Raw genomic sequence first — 24,090 nt, forward strand, 5'->3', positions numbered from 1 at the left:
CAGCTTATGCCAAATGGGGGTAGCCAATTCATCATAAATTTTGTGATGGGTTAGAACACCACCACTGACGTCTCAATAGCAGCCCTAAGTGCACTCTCTGAGTTGAAAAACCAGCAGCATCTGTCCAAAACTTTGAGGGTGATCATGCAAAAAGAACCATTTCCTTACAGTATATGAAACAGTTCACATTGTCTCTTGGTAGCGTAAATGATCTTCTCTGACTTCAGAAAACGCAGCAAACACGTAAGCACTCAATAGAATTGTAAAATGAGGTTGTCCTTTTGCAGCTGCTACTTCTGGTGATTTTCTTTAGTCACAACCTTTTGGGATTTTCCAGATTTAGACAAAACAACATGAAAACGTATATATCAGATACACATTCACACGTTACGTACTGTCAACATGTGTCTAATTCACTCTCTAAATGATAAGCGTTATCAAACTAGCCCCTCTTTGCATGGGCTTTCTATAAATAAGTGAAAGCTTTTACTTGCCCATCCATTTTCATCCCTCAGCTCACTGTGATATCTTGTACATTTAAAGTCATTTAAAATATTACAGGAAGGGTTATGAGTGTTTTCTAGTTTAGTGCAGCAGTGAATTAGGACCCAAACATACGTTTTGGAAGTACTGGAATGTAATTTTGTTGTGTAAAGGAACTGAAATTTGGATAAGGCTGGCTACAGCTCATTTAATTTTAACCCATTCTTAGCCGGCCTTTATGCGACAGAAAGTCTAAAATGTACTACTAAGCTAACCAAACTGTGTATTATAAAAGGCTTAGTGCTGATAAATGATTTCTAGATAATAGACTTTTTTTAGTTTGGGTAACTAGTTTGGATTATGAATTTGCAAAGTCAGCCTCATTAAAAAGAATATTTTAAAGAACGTGAGAAGGGGAATTCTAATTGATATCTGGAAATGTTAACTAGATTTTTAGGACGGAAATTAATATAATTAATAAACCAGCTGACTAAATAAGGCTGAAATAGATCTACAGTTGATTAATATACCTTTGCTTTATAATCCCTTCAAGTCTCTTTTCCCTGTACACTTTATGTTTCTAATTCTACATTTTTTATTCTGTATGCAAGAGGCAACTATTGCAATAATTGCTTTATGAGACTAAAAAAATATTTTAGAAAATGTTTTAAATATATTGGTGGGGCATTGCAGCACCCTCATCAATAACATTTAACAAAAGCAATGAGTAAAGGAAACAAGAATCAGCAAGGCCAAAAGGCAAGCAGCCAATGCTGCATGCTAGGTTTGATAATGTTTGTTTGCTCTTCATAGGTAAAACCTTGATGTTTTCATGTTGTTTCTGAATATTACATCTGCTTTGAGTCTGTCATGTTCCATTTTGATGTTTATTTTCACTATTAAATACACAGAAAACAGATTGCTAATATTTGACATTTTTAAAATGTCTTATTTTGTTTAGCATTGATTGTGCTGGAATTCTAAAACTGCGGAATGCCGACATTGAACTGAGAAAAGGAGAAACGGATATTGGTCGAAAGAATACAAGAGTACGGCTGGTCTTTCGTATCCACATTCCGGAACCTAGCGGTAGAATAGTGTCCCTGCAGGTGGCATCTAGTGCAATTGAATGTTGTAAGTATAACTTTTGCCTATTTTCTACAGCATGTTCAGTATTTATGGTAAGGTTGTCTCAATGAGTTGACTTTCTCTGTTTTATCATGAAAGGAAAAAAATTCTGAAAAACTCTTTAATTGTTAAGTTAATTTCTTTGTTAAAACACTTTCCACTCATATGGAACAAAATATGTTTGGTTGTTTTCAATTAAAATTGTGCAGTTTTAGCGGACGAGCTGTGCCAATATTTGTGATTCAGGTGGACCTTGCAAACATATTCGGTCTGTGCATAAGACTGTGTACTGTATACATAGGCTATCATGTTTTAGATTTAGACCTAAGCAGATAAACACTAATAAAAACCTGCACAACCACAAGCTAAAATGGCATTCAAAGAAAGGAAAGTGAGAGAGAATGGGATATTTGTATATCTTTCTGAAGGGGCCAACACAATGTAACTCTGTTATACAAGGTGGCAGCAAGAAAGACTGTTCTAATATTATTCTCCTTGAGTTTTGTTGTTTAGGGATGTTACTAAAATATTATGTTTTCTTCTTTTTGTTTCCTCCAGTTCTGTGTGCTTGGATTAAAGGTGTAGGGTTTAGAAGCATGTTTTCGGCCTCCTCTAATAATTTTATGGGAATATTAAAATAATTTCTGATATTTTGGCAGTTTTTTATTCTTTCTCTTATTGGTGTAATAGCCTGTTCAACTTTCCTAATATATACTATCTCATTTACCCACAGACACAGAACAGGTAAAAAACCTTTAAAAAAACAGACTCCTCTTCTAACAAGTCAGGAGTGATAGCAGGTCACGTATCAAACATGTCAGGCTTTAAGCATCCAATGCAAGGTGTGATGACAGGTACCTGTGAAAAGAGACCAGTGACCATGCCCAAAGGATAGAGCTGTAACATGCCAGAAGATTTCCACATCCCAACACAAGTCATAGTTACAAGGTGTCCCCTTGATATCTGTGATACTTTCAGCTAATCTTGGCTTTCTACCCAACTGCACTTTACTGATAGGCTTTTAAAACCCATGGTTGCAATGCTAACAGCAACATTTCAAGCCCCAGAATACAATATGATGTCTGTTATAAGGTCAGGATTGCATAAAAAGAGAAATTTGCCATGGGGACACTTGGCAACTATGTTTCAGGTGCCTTAGAATGCATGGCTACAAATGAATATGGTACAATTCAAAGTTTTAACAAGGCCATAATATTCAGTAAAAGAGTGGGTTAATGACCCCCCCAACTGTGTCCTGCAATTTGTTATTAAAACGTTTGCCTATAGCACTCTTTATTTTTTAATACATTAATAGGTCTGTAAAACGGGCAGAGTTCTGACAGAGTGAGTATGAGAAGTAATGAGATGTGTGAGAGGGTAATGAGATATAGTGTGAGTGAAAATGCAATACACAGACTTTCTGTGCTTACAACAGTCTGACATACGTGGATTGGACACATTGCCAATGAGAAGACACTACATATACTGCATTACTACTCTTTTAAATTAAATATGTGCTTTATACATACTTACACAGGAACAACCAAGTTTTTGCCCATTTTGGCGGTTAGACAGGTGAATAAACACTTATAAGTACTGATCTAGAATGATTTGGAAACCACATAGAAAACAGCACTGAAGTCCACAAAAATACTGAGAACAGAACAGTCTGTGTATACATAACTCTTTTGATTGGGTGTCTTGTTAATAAAGTAACCAGTATCCAGGCACTACAACACTTGAAGCACATGAAAATTCACTGTACCTTACCCCATTCTAAGAACCTCATCATGAAGTAGCCCGTTATTTGCCCCCACCCCCATGTCTACAATACAAGGGGAACAGGACACACTCCTCCAGTATTTCCCTGTCTGCTTTATTTTTATACCATGAAATATTGAGCATTGGTATATAGTTGTATCAGAATATCATGTTGGAGACTATCGAGGGTTAAAATATCAAAAGGTAAGTGCATAAAGAGGAGTATAGATGTACTATTCTTAACTCCACATCCGTGCACCTTGAAGATATATTCATTTTGTCAAGGTACATATATGTGGAGTTAGGTATAGAAAATCTCTACTTGCTTTTTGATATTTCGGTCTTGATATTCTGGTCACAATATTTTGTGACATCAATATTACCTACTCAACATTTCGTGGGCATGTGGGTAAGTGCACTCACCCTGCTGTTCACTTGGTGGCTGGCCAGTCCCATCACTGACCCCTGCAGAAGGGCAGCAGATGCAGGTAGGTGTCAGGCTGCTCCTTTGCTTGCAGCCCCTGCATGGTGTCATCTGTGGTTTCTCAGAGTAATGATCCTCTCCCAATAAAAATGGGTCTGGTGTTTCCAGAGTTAGAACTACCAGTTCCAGAAACAGCGGGCCACTTGAAGTTGCCCTAAGTGGTGTGTCACCAGGAATACTGCACCAGGCAATTTGTAATAAGGATCTTTAAGTTAAGAAGGGGACACACCATAAAGAGGTCATTCATATTGTAAGAAACAGGAGTATTAGTCGGGTGGGTGACAACCCACCTCAAATATTAATCACAATCGTTGTCAAGGTGAAACACATTGTTAATTAAATAAGCTTGTGCTTAACACTTTGATAGCTTTGCACAAGAGCAGTCATGCTTAACTCAGAGGCAATAAGTAAAGTATTTATCGATTATACAAGCAGTAATAAAGTGAAAATGCAACACAAGAAAAGTCCCTAACCAATTTAGAAAAATAGAGACAAATGTAATGAATAAAATGGCACTGAAATAACAAAAATCCAATCAGTAGAACCGCAGATATGATTTAAAAACATTTTCTTTTAAAAAATAGTACCAAAAAGGACAAAGCACCAACTGCGGTTATCTGGTCGTGCTAACTGGGTCAAAGTTAAAAGTTAAGGGTGACCATGAAAAAGCGAAGTCGGATACAGGGGCCAGGTTCTCCAAGTTGCAAAGTTTATCTTCTGACCTAAGAACGTCTGTGGAAAAAAATGTTTGTTGCCGGGTCATCAGGCGGGCATGCTGCAAGCTATCTAGAGCTGGGCTTAATGACTGCAGGTTGCTGAAGAGCAGGGTGCTGGTGCAGTCATTGATGGAGGTGGGAAAGATTCGAGCGGACAAAGTCCAAAGTTTGTGCCTGGGGAGGCTTAGCCATTAAATTGGATCTTAGATTACTATTAAAATGAGTCTTTGAATAATTTGCAACCCAGCGTTTCCTAAAGGAGACCTTGCTACAGTGAAAAATGACTTTAGCTGTTTTTCACTCCCAGGACATTTAAACATTAAATTAACATGTCCTGCATTTTAAATACTAAGAACCCTCCCCTCTGGGCATTTAAGGCATACTTTAGGGGTAACATCTCAGTATTAGAAATGAAGGTTTAGGTCTGGCCAGATGTCTATTTTGCCAGGTTGAAATGGCAGTCTACAGCTTTAAACCAAGGCTGCTGGGGCAGTGCTGGAAGAAAGTTTTACACTGCTACTTTAGTGTTCAGCACAACGATTGCTGCAGACCACTAGTAGCATTTAATTTACAGACCCTGGGTACATGTAGTACCTTATACTAGGGTCTCATAAGTAAATTACCTGTGCCAAGTAGGAATATGTTAATGTTATTATGTATAAAAAGACAGCATCAGCACCTTACCACTAGTTAGTAGGAGTAAAGTGTGCAGAGTCCTAAAGTCTTCAAAAACAAGGTCAGTAACAGAGGACAAAATCTGCATGACAATGCAGACAGGGTACATTTCCAACACACATGCTATTAAAACATCGGTACAGAATATGAAAAAACATACTATTATTTTCTCAAATCAAGAAGGCAGATTAAGGTGACTATGCCCCCTGATTCTGTATGAATCACATGCAATATGCATGTGACGTATGTCGTTCTTCCAACTGGTAGAAGGAACCTTCTTGGCTTTTAACCTAACAAGTTTCTCTAGTTAATACTGGAGGAGATTGTTTTTGAAAACATGTCCAAAAAGAAGAAAATGTAGTTTGTACAGTAAATAAGTCAGAAATCACGTTATGCCCATTCACACATGCAGCAAGACAGCAAGTCATCATCATCATAAGCTTTATTTGATTATTAAAAACCAATCATAAAAGCATCTTAATCCTAAATATTAAAAGACAACATTATAAAAATACAGTACAAAATTACATTTCAAATTTTGTTTACGTTAAGCCGATTTTAAGAAGCATCCTACATAAAAGCAGACAAATTAATTTAGGATCGTAAGCAGAAAATTCAAGGCCGGCTTAATGTGAAAACCATAACATTTAACAACTTGTTCTAAAAATGTTCTCGTTAAGAGTTCTTATTATTTAAGACAGACAACATGCTCTAAGGCTTTCACAGAAATCTCATCAATTTTGCCCAGTAAGTTGAACGCAGACCTTTGAGTGAGAAAAAGTACAACAGTCGACCTAGCCAATGCTCTGGCTATACTACTGTATTACACTAAGATCTCTGTGGATGCAACGAGCATGTATGCCAGTTCACAGGCCCTGAGGGCACTTTAGCATTTTAGAAGGGCCTGCAGATAATTGGCCTCTTCTGTAATACGGATCGAAGCAGCTCTACATGTGTGCCAGCACGATCCCGAGGGGCCGAGCCCCCCATTTGCATGATAAAGTGACCCCCTGAATATATGGGAATCCTTTACACCCATGCCATATTACAGACGCAAACATATACGAAAAGTGGGTACCAGGAGGCTCATTATTTGTGCACCACATAGAGGTGGCACACATTCATTGTGCCCCCTGAAAGGTGCCCCTTGTAAGGGGAATGAAGGTTCTAGGCCCACTGCAGATATCCCCAGCAGATGGTTGCAGTTACTCACTGCATCTAACTACAGATGACCTCTGCACCCTCCTTTAAAATAAACAAATCATGTCTGTCAATCCTTTAGCAAAGGACTTGATACACATGAGCCAGGGACTCATGTCACCCTTATCACATGCAAAAAACCTAAAAATGGCCCGGTAAAAATCTGCATGTTTATTAGCCCAAATAGAGACCCAGAGCAACATTGGATTAATCTTAATTTGAACCACTACATATGATATGCCCAATTCCTCAGAGAGGTCAATGGTGTAAGATCAAGTAATCGCTGGCAGAAACGATTCTCCTTTGCTTACAAATTGGACATACTCTGGTAATGCCAAACTCCTGCCCCATTGGTCAAACCCGGTAGGCATTTACCCTCGTTGACTTCATCAGGAGTCTGGATGGGTCTATTGCCCACAAAAGATCATTTGGGGGGAATCAACCCTTGATCCGGAGTAGTTGTTAATGTATTGTGATGGGCAAAGGCACAATGCAATGATTGGACAATTGATGTGCTAATTGGAAATGCCCATTGTTATAATATGTAAAATCCCCCCAAAAAGAATTAAAATAGGCAGTAGGTCCTTTTATTAGATGTTTCAGGGATGTGTTTTGCAGCTGCTCTATTTTAGTCCCAGGAGGCAAGTTTTTTTTTTCAAATTTGCCTTCACTGTGTATGACTAAATAATAGAGATGCCTGCCTGATCTGACTGATTCATTTAACGGCACTCAGCTCACTGCAACTATTTACATTTTGCGCCCATTGTGCTGGTTGATTGCATAAAAGATTTAATAAATCAATTCTGGGAACTGCATTTCCCGACACCATGACTCAGCTACTACTAAACCACGCAGCAAACTATTGCTTCGCAGCCACACTGTATCATAGATTTCCGCCTGTCTGGTTTTATCGAATAGTTTTTTTTTAAAGTTCTGGTTTCTGCTTTTGATGATGTATTTTCTTTTCCTGTAATGTAAAGATTGTTGTCTCAGATTCAGCTTCTGGAAGATTCATCAGAAAAAATTGCGCCCTCTGAGAGGATCACCAATAGGTTAGACATCGGTTCACTGGTCTGTCTCTCCACCACATGTAGCTCCCAGAAGACCACTGTTGCTAACAAACAAAGCTCAGCACTACTCTGCTAATTGTATACAGACCTTTGCAGAAACTCTCACTGGTGAAAGCAGGCCATGACGTGTCATGGTTCGTCTTTATTAATAAAGACAATATGATATCACAAGCAAGCAATCCAACTAGCAAACATATATGCAATAAACAGAAAAAAGAAACTGCATATATTCTACATTGATATAAACTATTTCATATTTATTAATATAAGGACGCTCTAAGTCTAGCACTAGGTCCCTTTCTGTGTTTCAGAAATTGAGAATGAGAGAAAAGAGAAAAGGCAGACGAAAAATAAACAGAAAGAGATAAATAATGGAATAAAGTGGTGTAGCACAAACTGGTGCTCATTTGACTTAGGAAGTTGGGAGTGGCCATAAACAATACAGCTTAAATAGTAAAGACAGGTATAGACAACTGTAAACATTGTTGCACACTAAAGCAGACATAACATCCACAGCATGATTCAAAGAGTCAGATTTCGAGGAACTTTACATTTGTAAAGAACACTCAAGAATGTGAAAATCAGATAGTTATGCCACATTAACATATTTTCAAGTTAAAAGGTAGAGGTAGTTATGTGGGTGTTTCTCGGTGAGTGCCCTAAGTAGACAAACAATCAATATCAAATTATGGGGGTATTCACATTCCTTTTGCAGTGGTCGCAGCTGGTGCAGGTAAACACAGTGGGGTGGAGTGTGGGCTGGGCAGGGAGGAGGAGAAGTCGACAGACGATGGAATTAGGAAAAATTAAATAAATTACTCCCATTCTATTGTCTGTCGACTCCCCCCCGCCTGCCCCACCCCACCGTGTTTACCTGCATCGGCTACAACTATTATGCAGGTACTTTTCCAAAGTGGCTATGTACACAAAGTTAGTCCTGTCAATGCAGCATTAAGTCCCTTTCAAGGATGGAAAAGGGGAGGGTATACATCCATAATCATTAGTGGCTCCACAGAAAAAATACTTTTTCTTTGCAGTTAAAACGAAAATGTTAGATGTACAAATGTTTTATATTTTGCACCCGGGCATATGCCTGCAAATCTATTACAGTCGTAGGTTTCTTCATGGGCTTGGATATTCTCTGTGAATCCATTCAAAGCCATTGTATAATCTATACACATGAGAGTAATCATAGGAGAGGCCATCACTCTTTGGTTCCTCTGAACTCATTTGTGGTAGTTGTCTATTGTGAAATTGATGTGCACACACGTCATTTTTTTAAAACACGACTAAATTAGTTAATTCAAATTGATCAAAAAATGTATCAAGGCATGCTTTATACGTGCACTCATTAATCCTATGAAAGTTGGAAAGTTTTTTTCCTTGGATGTATTAAGCTGATTGCCCGAAACCGTTCCTAGGATGCTTGTTTCCAATCTAGGGAGGACCTGGCTTGGCAGTTCGGGCTGAACTGTCCCCATGAGGCACAGGGTCAAGACTGATTTGCATATGGCTGAGTCCAAACTGGAATGGCATGGTGAGCAAAAAAACGATGGATTTAGGCCCAGATCTCTGTACTGGGGTGAATGTATGACATTGTTCTGCATTCTGTCCATCAACTGTTATTTCTGCATTTGTCACCCCGAGTAGGACGGGTATGCTCAGACGTGAGTCCCGTGCTCTACATGCCACTGGAATCAAGCTATCATGGCTGAAGAGGGGTGTAACCCCGAAACCGGTCCTAGGATGCTTGTTTCCAGTCTAGGGAGGACCTGGCTTGGCAGTTCGGGCTGGACTGTTCCCATGAGGCACAGGGTCAAGACTGATTTGCATATGGCTGAGTCCAAACTGGAATGGCATGGTGAGCAAAAAAACGATGGATTTAGGCCCAGATCTCTGTACTGGGGTGAATGTATGACATTGTTCTGCATTCTGTCCATCAACTGTTATTTTTGCATTTGTCACCCCGAGTGGGACGGGTATGCTCAGACGTGAGTCCCGTGCTCTACATGCCACTGTAATCAAGCAATCCTGGCTGAAGAGGGGTGAAACCCCGAAACCGGTCCTAGGATGCTTGTTTCCAGTCTAGGGAGGACCTGGCTTGGCAGTTCGGGCTGGACTGTTCCCATGAGGCACAGGGTCAAGACTGATTTGCATATGGCTGAGTCCAAACTGGAATGGCATTGTGAGCAAAAAAACAATGGATTTAGGCCCAGATCTCTGCACTGGGGTGAATGGATGACATTGTTCTGCATTTTGTCCATCAACTGTTATTTCTGCATTTACCAGTTGTTTTGACTTGATAAACTGGCTTTTCCTAATCAGAACATTTTATATTGTTGACAAATGACAAAGTTGCGCATGGTTTGATCACTAAAAGCTCTGCAAAAAGTATAGCTTTTTGAATGTCCCTCAGATTAATTTATTCAGATAATTGAATGCTGTCACATGGGGATTCCAAAGTATCTTTAAGACTAATGATGCGGGTATTCAATATGGTCATTAATGCGATGGAATAATTTTTAGGTATGATAATAAAATACTTCATAAAGACGGTGTTGAAAAGAAAGGCTTTGGGAGATACCTAAAAATTAAATAAATTTTCATATGGAAAATAGGGATTTCAGTTGAGCCTAGGTTTAGATGAATTGCAAATAAAAGTCAAACAATCTTTTTTCATTTCACAATAAGGTTCAATTAAAGAGGAAGATATTTGTCCTCTACTGCCAGTGGTGTTCTTTGCTTCTCAGATAATTTGGGAGGGAGTCACATAGATGGGTTTGAATCTTGCGTACTTCATTATTGTATTTCAGAAAAAACTCTGATGATGTAGAGGCAGAGGCTGCTCATGTAGCACGTTTGTTCTTACGTCAACACCAGTAGACAGCTTCCTAAGTTACCAGTGGCTTAATATGTGAATAAGTTATGTTTTCGATTTGTGGTGTTGAACCCCACTCGTGCCAATAAACCCTGCCATTGAACTAGTGTTCTTCAAAATGACATTAAATTAACAAGTTAAAATATGTAGTTTGTCCTAGTATAGGGAAAAGATCTGTAGATCATCTTTATGAATATATGTATGTATATTTTTTTTCATTGAAAAAAAACCAAAGGTTACTTGGACGTTATAGTTAGGCTCAACTTAAACACATACAACATCAGTGAAATTCAGCACTTATAGTTACCTGAGCTAACTATAACATATGCCCACACAATGTACTTCTTATGACCTCACATATTACATCTAAAATGACATCACTGATGATATCATCCAGTGAGTGCAAGTATTTTCTAAGAGTTTATGATTGTTAAATATGTATAGTAAGCTACTATAAAAGTTAAATTTTTATACCAGGTGTACTACTAATGGGGGCCCTCTAACCATTAACAAAATGCAGCTGCAGACTACTTGGTTTAAATTTGTACAAGCAGAGAGGTTGAAGAGGGAGTCAGGTAAATCCAGAGTGACAGCCTATCTGGGCATAAACCCAGAAGGGCATGCGCCACCCCAAAGATACCAGTCCTGGGAGCGCAGTCTGTTGTTTCGCTCCAGGGAAGGCATAATTAAGTACCTGTTAAGTTTCCCATTAGGTTTTCAGGCAAATATAGATAATTGCCCCTGCACATGTAACAGGAGGTCGGGTCAATCAACATTACATTTTTCACAGTTTTGTGATTTTTATTTACTGTATATCAAAAGAATTTTATTACAATTAATTAAGAGATACGCATCACTGATTTGAAAGAATCTTATAATGTATTGCTTCAGCTGAATAACAAGGGCATTCTTTATTGAGTTGGAAAGCTTTGGAAAACTGCTGTGCGGGCACGGTAATCTATGTCAGCTTTATAGTTTTTATAACACACTAATCTAGAGGTCTTTAGATTGCTTTATTTAGGATTATAATGACTGCACCAAAAGAACATTTGTCTGTTTTTAATTATTTGTACATTTTTTATGTGTGTACTTTTATTGCAACAAAAACAAAAATGTCCCTATTAGGAAAGGCCTACGGGATTATCCTTTAGTCAAGTGTCTGATATTCACAGATTCTGTTGGTTATCTCATAAACAGGATTTCAACATAGAGTTTACATACAGTAGCTTGTATATGCACTAAATAAAATCTAAAAATACTTATCAGTAAAATCACAATTATTTATTGTTAATAAACAACAAGCTAAAAAATGAAGCACATAAAAATATCTTTCCCTCCCTGAAAGGGTTACAATCTTTTAATAAAGTTCAATTGATCACAATAAAAATAAATCTTTGTGAATACATGTCATAAAAATCATCATAAGAGTCGACGCAGCGTTTCGGTGATTTCACCTTCTTCAGGACTAAAAACAGTTTGATCAAATCTAAAAAGAAGGGAAAGTTTTGTCTTAAAATAAATATTAACTAAACAGTGCAATATACAATACTACATTTCATGGCTACAGTATGTATCTTAGGTTTTCAATATAAATTTTTATGACATGTATTCACAAAGATTTATTTTTATTGTGATCAATTGAACTTTATTAAAAGATTGTAACCCTTTCAGGGAGGGAAAGATATTTTTATGTGCTTCATTTTTTAGCTTGTTGTTTATTAACAATAAATAATTGTGATTTTACTGATAAGTATTTTTAGATTTTATTTAGTGCATATACAAGCTACTCTATGTAAACTCTATGTTGAAATCTTGTTTATGAGATAACCAACAGAATCTGTGAATATCAGACACTTGACTAAAGGATAATCCCGTAGGCCTTTCCTAATAGGGACATTTTTGTTTTTGTTGAAAGTTGATACCCCGTCCCTTTGTGAGTTTCACATTGGGGTAACTCCCTTGTTTTTTGATGTACTTTTATTGCTGCATATGTATTGAGTAATAAAGATTTTGAATTGAATTGAGTGATACTACATCTAACATATATTATGTGAGTGGCTTTTGACCGTGTATATTGTGTGTGAATCGGTGTCTGAGTGGCTGTATGGGTGTATACATGGGTGTGAGTACCTGAGTGGCTGTATTAGTGTGAGTGGGTGTATCAGTGGTTGTATGGGTGAGTGTGTGGCTGTATGAGTGGCTGGATGGGTGAGTGAGTGAGTGCCTGAATGGTTGTATGAGTTAGTGACTGGGTGTGTAAGTGGCTGTATGGGTGGATTAGTGTCTGTGCGAATGGCTGGATGGGTGAGTGAGTGGATGTGGGAGTGCATGTATGGATGTTTGAATGGGTATATAAGTGGTTGTGTGAGTGACTGTGTGACTGCTTGTACGGGTGAGTGAGTGGCTGTGTTTAGAGGCTGCATGTGTGGTTGTATAAGTGAATACGTGGGTGTGTGAGCAGCTGTATAGTTGAGTGTGTGGCCGTGTGACAGGCTATATTGGTGAGTGACTGTATGAGTAGCTGTATGGGTGAGTGAGTGGGTGTGTGAGTGGCTCTATGGATGAGTAAGTAGTTGTATGAGTACTTGTATGGGTCTGTGAATGAGTATGTGACTGGTTGTGACAGTGTGTGAGTGGGTGTATGAGAGGTTGTATAGGGGTGTGAGTGGGTGTGCAAGTGGTTCTGTGGATGATGTCATCAGTGATATCACTGACCATGTCATAAGTGATGTACTATGTGAGGTCATAAGCAGTGAATTGCAGGTGTTTAAGTTATAGTTAGCTCAGGTAGCTAAGACTGCGGAGTTTCACTTGTTCTATACGAGTGAAATCTGAGCCTAACTATAACATCCATGTAACCTTTGTTTCTTTCACAAAAAATAATATATATATATATATATATATATATATATATATATATATATATATATATATATATATATATATATATATATATATATATATATATATATATATATATATATAAAAATCACTGAAAACACAAACCTTATTACATAATTATTATTATTTATTCATTGTTTATTATTGAGGAAATCTTTTGAAATATTCAGAAAAAAACATTTGAAAAACTGTTCCTCACTACTTATTTTCGATGCCTTCTGCAGTTTTAATGAATACCTGAAAGCCTAGATTTAAAAACAATAAGACATATTTCATGCTATTTCCAGTTTTACCTGAAAAACGGAGCAAACTTGCTTGACCTCAAATAAAATGTTATCTTGCACATTTTAAAAGCATAAAGAAATCTGCATGTCCTATTGCTTATTATGTAACATATCAAATGCAGGGGAAGTCAAGTTTCACTGTTAGAGATAGTGCAAAGCAATATTTGAAACATAGCATATCATGTATTTGAACAAAACACATTCATTGAGAAGTTTTTAAGTGTAATACTTGTTGTTACCTAAATCAGTGACACTAATTTTGTGGTCTTCTGGAGACTGAAAGACTGAGTGGACTGCAAATCTTTATTGAGGTATATGAACATGGGTCAAACAGATACCTGTGACAGATGCATCATTCTAGTTAAAAAATGCAATACTATGATCCCTAGCACTTACGTAAATTGTGGCTGATTTTGCTTCATTTATTTTGCAACATTGGATGCTGGCTCTCGGCAGCAAAAACAATGCAAAGCGAAATAGAGAAAAGTAGCGTAAGCAGCTGAAATTGTACAAAACAAACTCTGGGGCCTATTTTCAAGCTGGTTTGCATCACTCTTGCATCATGTTGCGTGGTGCAAGAGAGATGCAAACCTTAAATTGGATTCACGAAGCCACTCAAGACCACTTTGTCTGGCCCTGAATGGCTCCATAAATCTGGAGTAAGGTAGCGCAGAGCAAATTGCTGCATTACCTTAGTCTGCCATGGGAAGGCGTTCTACGGGCGTTGTGCAAGTCTTCCCATGCAACTCCCACGGGTTTTGATGCATTCCCAGATTTATCAGAACTGGTAAATCAAGGAATGCACCAAAAAGATACGCCTTTCTAGGAAAGGTGTAACAAGGAGAATTATCTTTATTTCTCCTTGTTACTCATGGAGAGAAGCAAATGACTCTCAGGGTCTCCCTTCCGGCACAAAAACAATCCTGCATGCGATGCAGGTTCCCTTGCACCATGGTGCAAGGGTGCTTGCATAGGTGCTAGGCAGCCAAAGTGGTGTTAGTGCAGGCGAAAAAGCAGGAATGCACCGTATTGCCTTAAAGATGATGCATTCCTGCCCTTTCCCTGTCATGCAGAGCAGAAAGGTCATGTGCTGCTCTGTGCTGCACTGTACTGCATGACTTTTTCATAAATAGGCCCCTCTATATCTTGCATCATTGCAGATTTTACAGAATCTGGGCCTGGGTGATTCAAATGGAGCCGAATCCCCTCAGTATGGAGTCCACCAAATAATCCCTGTTGATATTGAATTCTGTAAAACTATATATTTCCAGCCTAAGACTTACAACTTGCTTACAATGATTTGTAGGCATTTCTTAAGTATTGGACTATTAATACCAAGGAATGAAAGCATGTTTACTAGGACATCTGATGATAATATCATTGTTTCTTTTCGAATTCATTCAATAAAAAAAACCTTTATTCGGATAGCGTCGTATCCATAAAAGCAGAGTAACATGACCATTTTTCTTTTAATGACTTGTGATCTTTTCGCTAATTCGAAAAAAAAGTGGCCTGTTTAGAAATCTGTGATAGAGAAATGTGAATGGGTTATATTAAAACTATAATGGTCCGTTTATATTCTCCTTTGCACCACATACCCTTTTGGAAGCAGAAGGTCTTGCAAATCGATACAGCCCATTAGCCTTGTTCGTTTCGCTCATTGCCTGCCTATTCTTTAACATATTACTCATTTCTTGTCCTTGGGCATTCGTCAGTGACCAAAGAAGAGTTGCACTCTCTCAGTGCCACTTACAAACATGCAGTACATTTTAAATCTAATGTTGAAGTTGGATCTGAAGTTCACCACAGCTTGGATGCCAGCAGATTTGGGCATTGGTGCACATCACAAAACCAACACGCCCTGCTTGGCACATGCACAAGGTTCTGCTGGGGAGTCTTGGACTGAGCATGCGGTTGGAAGGGCTCCTGCTCCCTAGAGGAAGGGGTTCTCTGGCTGGCAGAACATCATGGATAGATTTGCTCTGCAGCTGTCTGAAATGTACTTCTATTTATGATCTTGGATTGAGAATGTGTTTTCCAGTTGTGTCAGTGCCTTCGCTTGCCTGGTTCTTGGATAGTTGTAGGCGTGAAATCTGGGGTTCCTTTAAAGAGCTGGCTGTTGTGATTGGCACAGGAAGTCAGTGGTTAGCATAGCTTGATTCGGACTTAATTGGCATTTGGGGATTTCTGTAGTCAGGCAGGCCAGCTGTATGAGTAGGCCAGTAGAGCAGCTCATGGCCCTTGCTGGACACCGAGGGTCATCAAAGAAGGGGCGGTTCACAGAGTGGGGGAAGGAAATATAAGCTTGGCAGCTGTATTGGAGTTGGGTTTAGGTGGAAAATTGATCACTGAGTCACAGATACAGGGGCCTGAGAAAGTGTGGGGGAAAAATTGCAAATGACAGGAGTAAAATGATTTAAGGTTTTTACATCTGTGTCTAATTTAGAATGGTGAAACTGCGGCTGAAAAACCCATGAAGCAAATTGGTGAAATTCACATTAAAGATGAGGGTCATTTTCATTGGCTTTTTGTGCCACCCCAGATCAGGAAAAAAATATCACTTTTTACGAATGCGCTTATTTGCCAAATCGATTTGTGCTGCCATGAAGAGGTTCTGAATATGATCTATTGCCTGGCATGCGTGCAAGCAGCTGCCCTCAATGCAAAATCTGCCCTCTTGGCCAAGCCAAGGGTTGTGGGAGCTCCAGCTTCCAGCAGATTGTTCATTGAACGAGAGATGCACTATGATCTGCCTCTGGTGTTCCTAAGGGCAGTAATGAATTAGGGGAGAGATGCTGTGGTGGAAGACTGATGAGTGACAGGAGACAGAAATATGCACAACTTACACTGCCGACCGGCTATTCCATCTCTCATTATATATGTGTGTATGGTGGACTGCACTCTTACATTCCAATCACTAACTTCCCGTGGGGGCTCAGGAAAACCTTTGCTCAGTCTGTAAGAGGGTGCCTGGCCCCAGTGCTCATAGATACATAAGTGTAAAAAGAATAATGAGGCCTGGTCCTTTTCTTGCTTACTAGTCCAAATGTGTATCAGATTGTACAAGGTAAACAATAGTGCCAATATAATTGCGATAGGCATTATGATGGCATACGCTGTTTATATGCCCCAGTGGACATAGTAGACTGCCATCTTTTCAGTAATCCCTCTCAATGGAACCAATCATATTAAATTGTAGGAGTTTGATTTTATGGAATTCTTGCTGACACAGGCTTGAGGCATATTAGTTTAATTATCAAGTTAATAATGTGAAGTTTTATTTTGCCTGACTGCAAGGAATCTGTATTTTGGCTGCTAATGCCAATAAGGTAGTCTACCTACTTAGGGCTCTCCTTAACTCTGTGCGGCATCTGATTAAGCAACACTGCTATATAGCAGTGCATTGGTGAGTCCCCAACCATGGAAGTCTCGCTCTTCTGAGCGGTTGTTACATCATCAGGGAAAAACTAGTGTGTGGCTACAAAATTGCAGCACACCTGAGTCACTGAGGCGCAGTAAATGTGTTTCCAACAGTAAAGCAAGTCCCTCTTTTTAGCCTCTTAATTTAAAAATTTTTTTTGCCTGGTTTGTTCATTGAAAGACTGTCAATATTAAAAATATTTAGGAAGTAGCAAGACGCTTGTCTTCTCAATTTTACACACCCTTCATGACCCACAAATTGCTCACAGATCGCCTCAGCTGGTTCTTCATTCCATTTTGCAATTGTAGCAACTCTATTCTGAATTTCCCTTTGTCCAACAACGGTTTAAAATCTGACATTCGCTAAGGATTGATTTAATTATTATGCAACATATATGCAAGACAATACCTATACCCTCACAAGTTACTAGATGTTCAGCAGGTAAACTGCATTTTGGGAGACCTTTTTAAACAACGGTGTGCACTGCATTTGTGTTACTCCTAACCTTTCACCTTAGTATTACATTTAGTTAGGCAAAGTAAGCTTAGCAGGAGATGGGGAACCCTGGACTCTTTGTATCATAGGATTCATCCCAATTCTCAACCAATTAAAGCTCATGTTACCTTTACTTTCCTAAAAAATGCTCTAATATCCATTAGTATATAGAACTTACAAAGTATTCCCTGAAATAAATATATTCTGCCCTTCCATGAGAGTCAATGTTGCCTGGAATTAGACTCTTGCACGTAACCCTCAAACACCTTAGAGTGTGATGCCAATTTATTGCTGGGAACATCAGAACATAATGTCACCAGGGAGGGTAGAGCAGGAGCGTGAGGCGCAACAAGTGATGTAGTTAAAAAATGATTATTACTCACTCCAACATTATCCAATGTTTATATCACCAATAAGGAGCAGTCTTTCATCAAAAGTAGGCTTTTCCTTCCATCTAAGGATATTCCATGTTTTTTCTAGCTGTTGAAAGCTACCTACATCATGTTGCTGTTAATGTTTACAAATTTAAATTCAACTCTTGAGGAATTACACTGTAATCCTCAATTCAGCATGTCAAGTGTTTGCAGACGATGACCACTGCTGTCCCTGCTAAATACAGCAATGCCTCTGCTAGATGTCACATTCCTTCACCACATATCCTCTCAACATATGCTAGAATTGTCTCTTTCCTCTACTCTCACAGTGAAGTTCCCCAGCAAGCCATCTCCCCTTAGCAGTAAGAGAAATTCTTGCTCCATATAATCAGAGTTCTGTGCCCCACATCACTTTACCACCGAAAGACATTTTTTAACATGTGCCCACCTCCTAATTGTGCAGAGTAGTCTGACACTCATGCTCCCACAACCTGTTGTCTGTGTCTTCCTACTGCCTTCTCTCATTTAATGTCAGATTTCCACACCCTCAAACCAGATATGAAAGATTGCTTGAAAACCCTTCCGCCACCAGATAGCTGAGTTCTTTTTTTCCACCAGTCTCTTGACACCTGATGTCCCAGAAATTCCTCCCATGGGATTCCAGTGAAGTGATAGGGCCAGTTGACATTTCATCTGGCTCATTGAAAATGCCCAATGGTCCCTTACATACCTTACAAAGTCTTTCCTCTCAGGAGTTCACAATTCCGGTTTATGCATATGAGAGACATTTTCTCAGTTTCCAACTGGCATAATACAGCCAATTAACACAATGGGACACAGGAGAGGGCAGCAGATGTATCCCATGATGTACTACTAGGCATTCCGCTGGTTCTCCCTCAGCCTATGTTCTTTCCAGGTCTGTGAAATTAAGTGAGGAGCAGTTAACAGCTAGTCCAATGTGTTCTCAGACAATTCAATTGTTTTGCTTCAATTGGAGTTACATATCTCACAAAATCAAGACCAAGGTGGAGATTTGACAACTGTTTAATGTTCGAAAAGACCTGACTAGAAAATGGCAGAGTTTATATAAAAAAAAATTCAAGACCAATCATAATTCAGCCCCAGAACCTGTAGTATGGCAGGCCTTTAAGATCTCGTTTTATGGCCACGTCAAAGCGTATCAGGCCCATAAAAACAGGGAACATAGTAGTAGAGCTTGTGGGCTGCAAGCAGCGGTTGACCTTGCCATGAACGCATGTATGTCTCTGGGGAAAGGAGTCTCACGAAAAGAACATCTCGATAGATCAGAGCAGGAGCTGTGGGATTTTTTATTGATTGACGAGATCAGTAGCTATTGAGCTTACCAACAAAAAATGTATGAAAAAAGCCAACAGATTGGTAAATCCCTTTTATGGTCTACGAAACTTAGGAAGAATGAGCAGGAAATAAGCGCTAATGAGTATCCTGATACTGGTGCTTTGACGGAAGAGAGCAATGAGATTGCCAAGGTCTTTGTACATCATTGTACCAACTTATGTAAGAAAGCAAAGCAGTTCCAGGATGTAATTTAGAGGAGTATTTTAATGCATTCATGTTACTTCAGGTAATGAGGAAGCAAAAAGATTACTTTCTAGAAAACATACGGGTTGCAGAGGTAGCTGAGGCACTGAAAAATATGCCAAATGAAAAAGCCAGTGGTAGCAATGGTATCCCCTCTGAGGTCCACAAATTGTTTTCTGAAGAGTTGCTCCCTTTTCTATCTGTTTTGTTTAGTAGAGGGAGGGAGCAATCAACCTCAAAGCATTTGAAGAATCAATCATAGTCAGTTTTCTTAAAAAAGATAAACTGGCGACTAATGTTAAGTCCTATAGGACTATTAGTCTTTTGTATTTTGACTATAAATTGTTTACTAAAGGCTAAGAATCTCGTATCATCCCGTTGGCTCGAAGCTTAATCTACCAGAATGGTTTTTTGCCAAATTGACATAGAGAAAGCAGCTATCTTGATGATGGATGTGGATCTTTTGATCTGGTCAACTGGGATGCTTTGTTTGTTATGCTAATGAAATTCAGTTTTCCAGATCAATTTCTTATAATATAAAAAATCTTTATCAAGAGTCTGAATCCAAGATTATTGTCTATTCAAAGAAAGCAGGCACAATGAGAATCAAGAGGCGTACCCACCAGGGATGTCTGATGTCTCCAGTACTTTTCACTTTTTTGATTGCCCCTCCAGTGGTGAGAATACACAATAATGAGTTAATTGTCACACGGTTGGATGGGATGTCAAACATCTGATTGTTTGCAGACAAAATTATACTTTGTTTAAAAGCTGATAAGGATAATATTCAAGAGATGCAGAACCTGATTGTGGAGTATACATGGATGGGGATGGGGTTACAAAGTCAAACAAACCAAAATGGAAATGTTACTGTTTAACTCCACCCCTACAGATCTTCCTCGATGACATCAGTCCATTCCCTAACGTCCTATTCAGTAATTAGGCATGTATGTCACTAATAATTATTCACAGTTATTGCAATAAAATTACAAAACAATGTTTTTTAGGTTAAAACAGTACTGGATAGATGGATAACTCTTTCTCTATCACTGATAGGCAGGGTGGCTTTAATTAAAATCACGATTCTCCCATTAGTATTATTTCTTTTGGCAAATCTTCCTATAAAAATTAATTGACCTTATTTTGAAAAATTGAATTAGTTGTTTAAAAAATGTATATGGAATAATAAATGGTCATGGGTTAAGGTTGCAATTTTACATTTAGACAGATCCCTAGAAGGACTCTCCCTGCCCCACTGCCAGACCTACTATCAAGCTGCCCATTTAGACAATATAGTTTGAATATCAACAGAAACAGATGCATCTGACAATTTGTTTTTAATGTGTATGGTTTATAAATCTTCGGTTGATCTACCTGGCTTCCTAAAGATAGCAAAACCCCTTAAAAAAGGAGGTATAAGACATCCGAGGCCTTTGAGCATCATATAAAGACATTTTATGGTATCTGGCGGGTTCTGCAATGTCATTTGTTTACATTGATACAAGACTGTGGATTCTTAGGTCTTACTTTACCCAAATCCATTATTGAAATATGGAAGGCCAAGGGGTTTGTTAGATTGAAAAATGTTCTTGTTGGTGGCAAGCGGTTAGCATGGAAGGAGTTGATTCCAAGTCTTGAGGGAGAAGCACGCTGGTTAATGTTTAGTAACGGGCAAATACTTAGTTTTATAACTGTAAATTTTCAGGAGATGAGTAAAGAGACACATGCTGTGATCCATCTATTAGTTACTAGTAAATTGACCAGTGTGGGCAATTGGTTTTGGGCACTGTGTAGGAATATAGAGGAGGCTTGATTTGGTCCCCGAATTTCTGGACAGGATTTATAGAACTATTTGTAGGATAACCAAGGGGGAATGGCAATACGTTTCTAAGATGAGGCATAAATCATTGAGGGGGTGCACATTTTAAAAGTATTGCATTTATGTCCAGGCATTTATGTCCAGATGGTTGGCTTATTATACCCCTCACACTTTGCATAAGATGGTAGATACAAATCCTCATCTATGTTTTCAATGTCGGTCCAATGCTTCGGTGGACTGGTCCCATAATTCTTTTACTTGCCCAGCACTTTACTAATTTTGGATCATGATATTTCAAGAAGTTTGCAATATTATCCAATTTATGATAGTGCCCGAAACCACATTAGCACTGTTTGGCTCATCTCACACTGCTAGCCATGTTAACAAAAATGTGCAATATTTGGTGCTTATTGCAAAAGCAGTTGCTCACACATTAATATTCCGAAAATGGATTACATCAGATATTCCAACTATTGATCATTGGCACATGAAAATCATGAGGACTAAAGTACTTGAGGAAGGTTATGCATAATGTATCGACTTAACCAAGGCACACTGCTTGCATTTAGCTCAGTGCTTGTGCATTTCCAGAAATATTTTATATAGCTGAGTCCTAATTTTTGGGAATTGTTAAAGTTGAATAAGCTGCTGTACAATGGTTTCCACTAGGCACCTTTGCACTTAAATTAGAACTTAGAGAATACATTGGTTCTTATATCTGAGACCTTATCCTTAAATATTTAAAGATATATACACTTTTGTAGAATGTGTTGCTCAATGCACTTTGCCCTTTATTCAGGTTTCAATATAGCTATGTTTTGTTTTTCTCTTTGCTTGGATCCACACGGGTTCAAGGAGGTTGTTATATTTGAGATTCTATTTGCAAATTTTTAAAAGATATGTTTGCTGTCGTATAATGTGTTGTACTATGCACTTTCCAATTAATTCAAGTGTTATTGAATCTATAGGTTTTGGCAGAACTATGTTCTTCCTTATTTTCTTTCCTTGAATCCACCCGGGTCCAAAGAGTTGCACTAGGTGCTTTAGCCCATTGCCACTTTCAGGAAAGCAGGTCTTCAATGATTTGCATGAATACATATGTATTTGCTCTCAGGTTATTTTGGGGTCTGTGAAAACACATTATTTTATTCTTATAGAGTGGCAGTCAGTGTTCCCCCATGTATTTTGCTGTACGATGAATTGCTATTGGCTGATATCTAATCGCAGACACATGAGTTCTTACAGTTGGAACCTTATAATGAATTTGCTAATGCACCCAAGTTGCTCAGTTTACCTGCCAACACTCAAAAGCACCTTTGAAGGATCGAGTCAAAAAACACTGAGGCTCACCATGTTCAGGTGTTAAGTTCAGAGGCATGGTCATTGAGGGTCACATACAATGGATTTATGTTCCTAGAATCCCACACACCTTCGAAGGGCAGAATATTTGTAAGAGAGCACTAGCACCTAGGAGGGAATTACAACCTCCATGAAATCAGAAAATTACCTCTAGTTAAGCGTAATTTCCCCTAAAGAATATCCAAATATTTTGATAAAATATAAGCAGTAGGAAATCCCATAAATTACTTTTTATGGTAACCCCAAAATAATCAATTCAGTTATTTCTTCTCCACAGCACAACGATCAGCTCATGAACTTCCAATGGTGGAAAGACAAGATATAGATAACTGTCTGGTTTATGGTGGACAACAGATGATCTTGACCGGCCAGAATTTCACATCAGAGTCCAAAGTTGTTTTTACAGAAAAGACCTCAGGTAAGTCATACCTAGAATTAATTATTTACTTCATGAATTAGCTTTTGTACAATATGAATACAAGGCAATTTCTAAGCCTGGTGGTAGAACTGCATTTCAGTAATCAAGAACAAATATACTTTAAAAATAAATGTAAAGACTACAGGACAGCAGATGAACAACAATAGGATTTATTTAAAAACTATGTAAATTTCAAATAGAAAAGGCATGCTTTTCAAGGATAGCTTCATGGAGTGTACAGTTCTGATATGTTGGGTTGATACAACGCCCCACCACAGAACTCAAAATGATAATAGCAATAGTGATTTAAAAGATGTAAACATATTAGCAATATGCATTTGCCTAAATTATGGCTGACTTTTTAAATCAACTTTGCAAAAAGTAGAACAATGTTCTTTGGTTAGAAGCATTGAAAAGATTAATTTGTTTACATTCTTGATATAGCGCGTCAGGAGCCTGAACACGGAGTAAAAGAGGGCTTTTAAGAGAAAGGCAAATAAATTACACTGAACCAGCAAAAACTGGGTCATGAAAGTCTGAGTTTAAGTCTTCAGAAGCATTTGTATCTTTGTTGTGTAGGTTTGGGGAATCCAGATAAAACTTGTTAGTGCCAGGAAATGTTTCTTATGTGGATAGTATGAAATTCTGACATGGATTGGCTTTCCTGGACCTTTGTTGGAAACCTCTTGTGTAACATACTGCTTACTCTGAGGAGTGTAGAGTAAAGCAGTTTTTCTAACTGTATCATCATATGTCTATCATGCATTAACTATGAACCTTCTTTACAAGAGGAGGCTGTCAAGCCTGACCTCATCCTTAACGATTCAAATAAATACACCTGGCCCAGACAGTATGATCAGTGGAGAGGGACTTACTAGGATGTGAGGTACCATACGAGTTTTAAGGCTTTTGTGAAGTTGAGAGCTATAAGCAGGACGAAGCATTACTATTTCAATTTGTCTGGAACTGAGGTGATGAATTTGCTGTCTTTTTTTCCAGATTGGTTGGACATTAAGACATAGGGTCCATGGTCCATGTCTCGAGTAAAATATAATAAAGATTAT

The 24,090-nt window shown here is 38.4% G+C and overlaps 1 protein-coding gene across 4 annotated transcripts in view; it reads left to right on the plus strand.

Moving 5' to 3' along the window:
* The window catches only part of NFATC2 (nuclear factor of activated T cells 2), a 312,180-nt gene that overhangs the window by 163,938 nt on the left and 124,152 nt on the right, over window positions 1–24,090 (plus strand). For all 4 annotated transcript variants that reach the window (XM_085619141.1, XM_085619139.1, XM_085619140.1 and 1 more), the window contains exons 5-6: window positions 1,445–1,617; window positions 22,886–23,026. In XM_085619141.1, coding sequence (XP_085475267.1) covers window positions 1,445–1,617; window positions 22,886–23,026 — 314 coding nt within the window. The remainder of the gene's footprint in view (window positions 1–1,444; window positions 1,618–22,885; window positions 23,027–24,090) is intronic.

Source organism: Triturus cristatus, chromosome 7 (genome assembly GCF_964204655.1).
Source record: "Triturus cristatus chromosome 7, aTriCri1.1, whole genome shotgun sequence".
Lineage (NCBI taxonomy): Eukaryota > Metazoa > Chordata > Amphibia > Caudata > Salamandridae > Triturus > Triturus cristatus.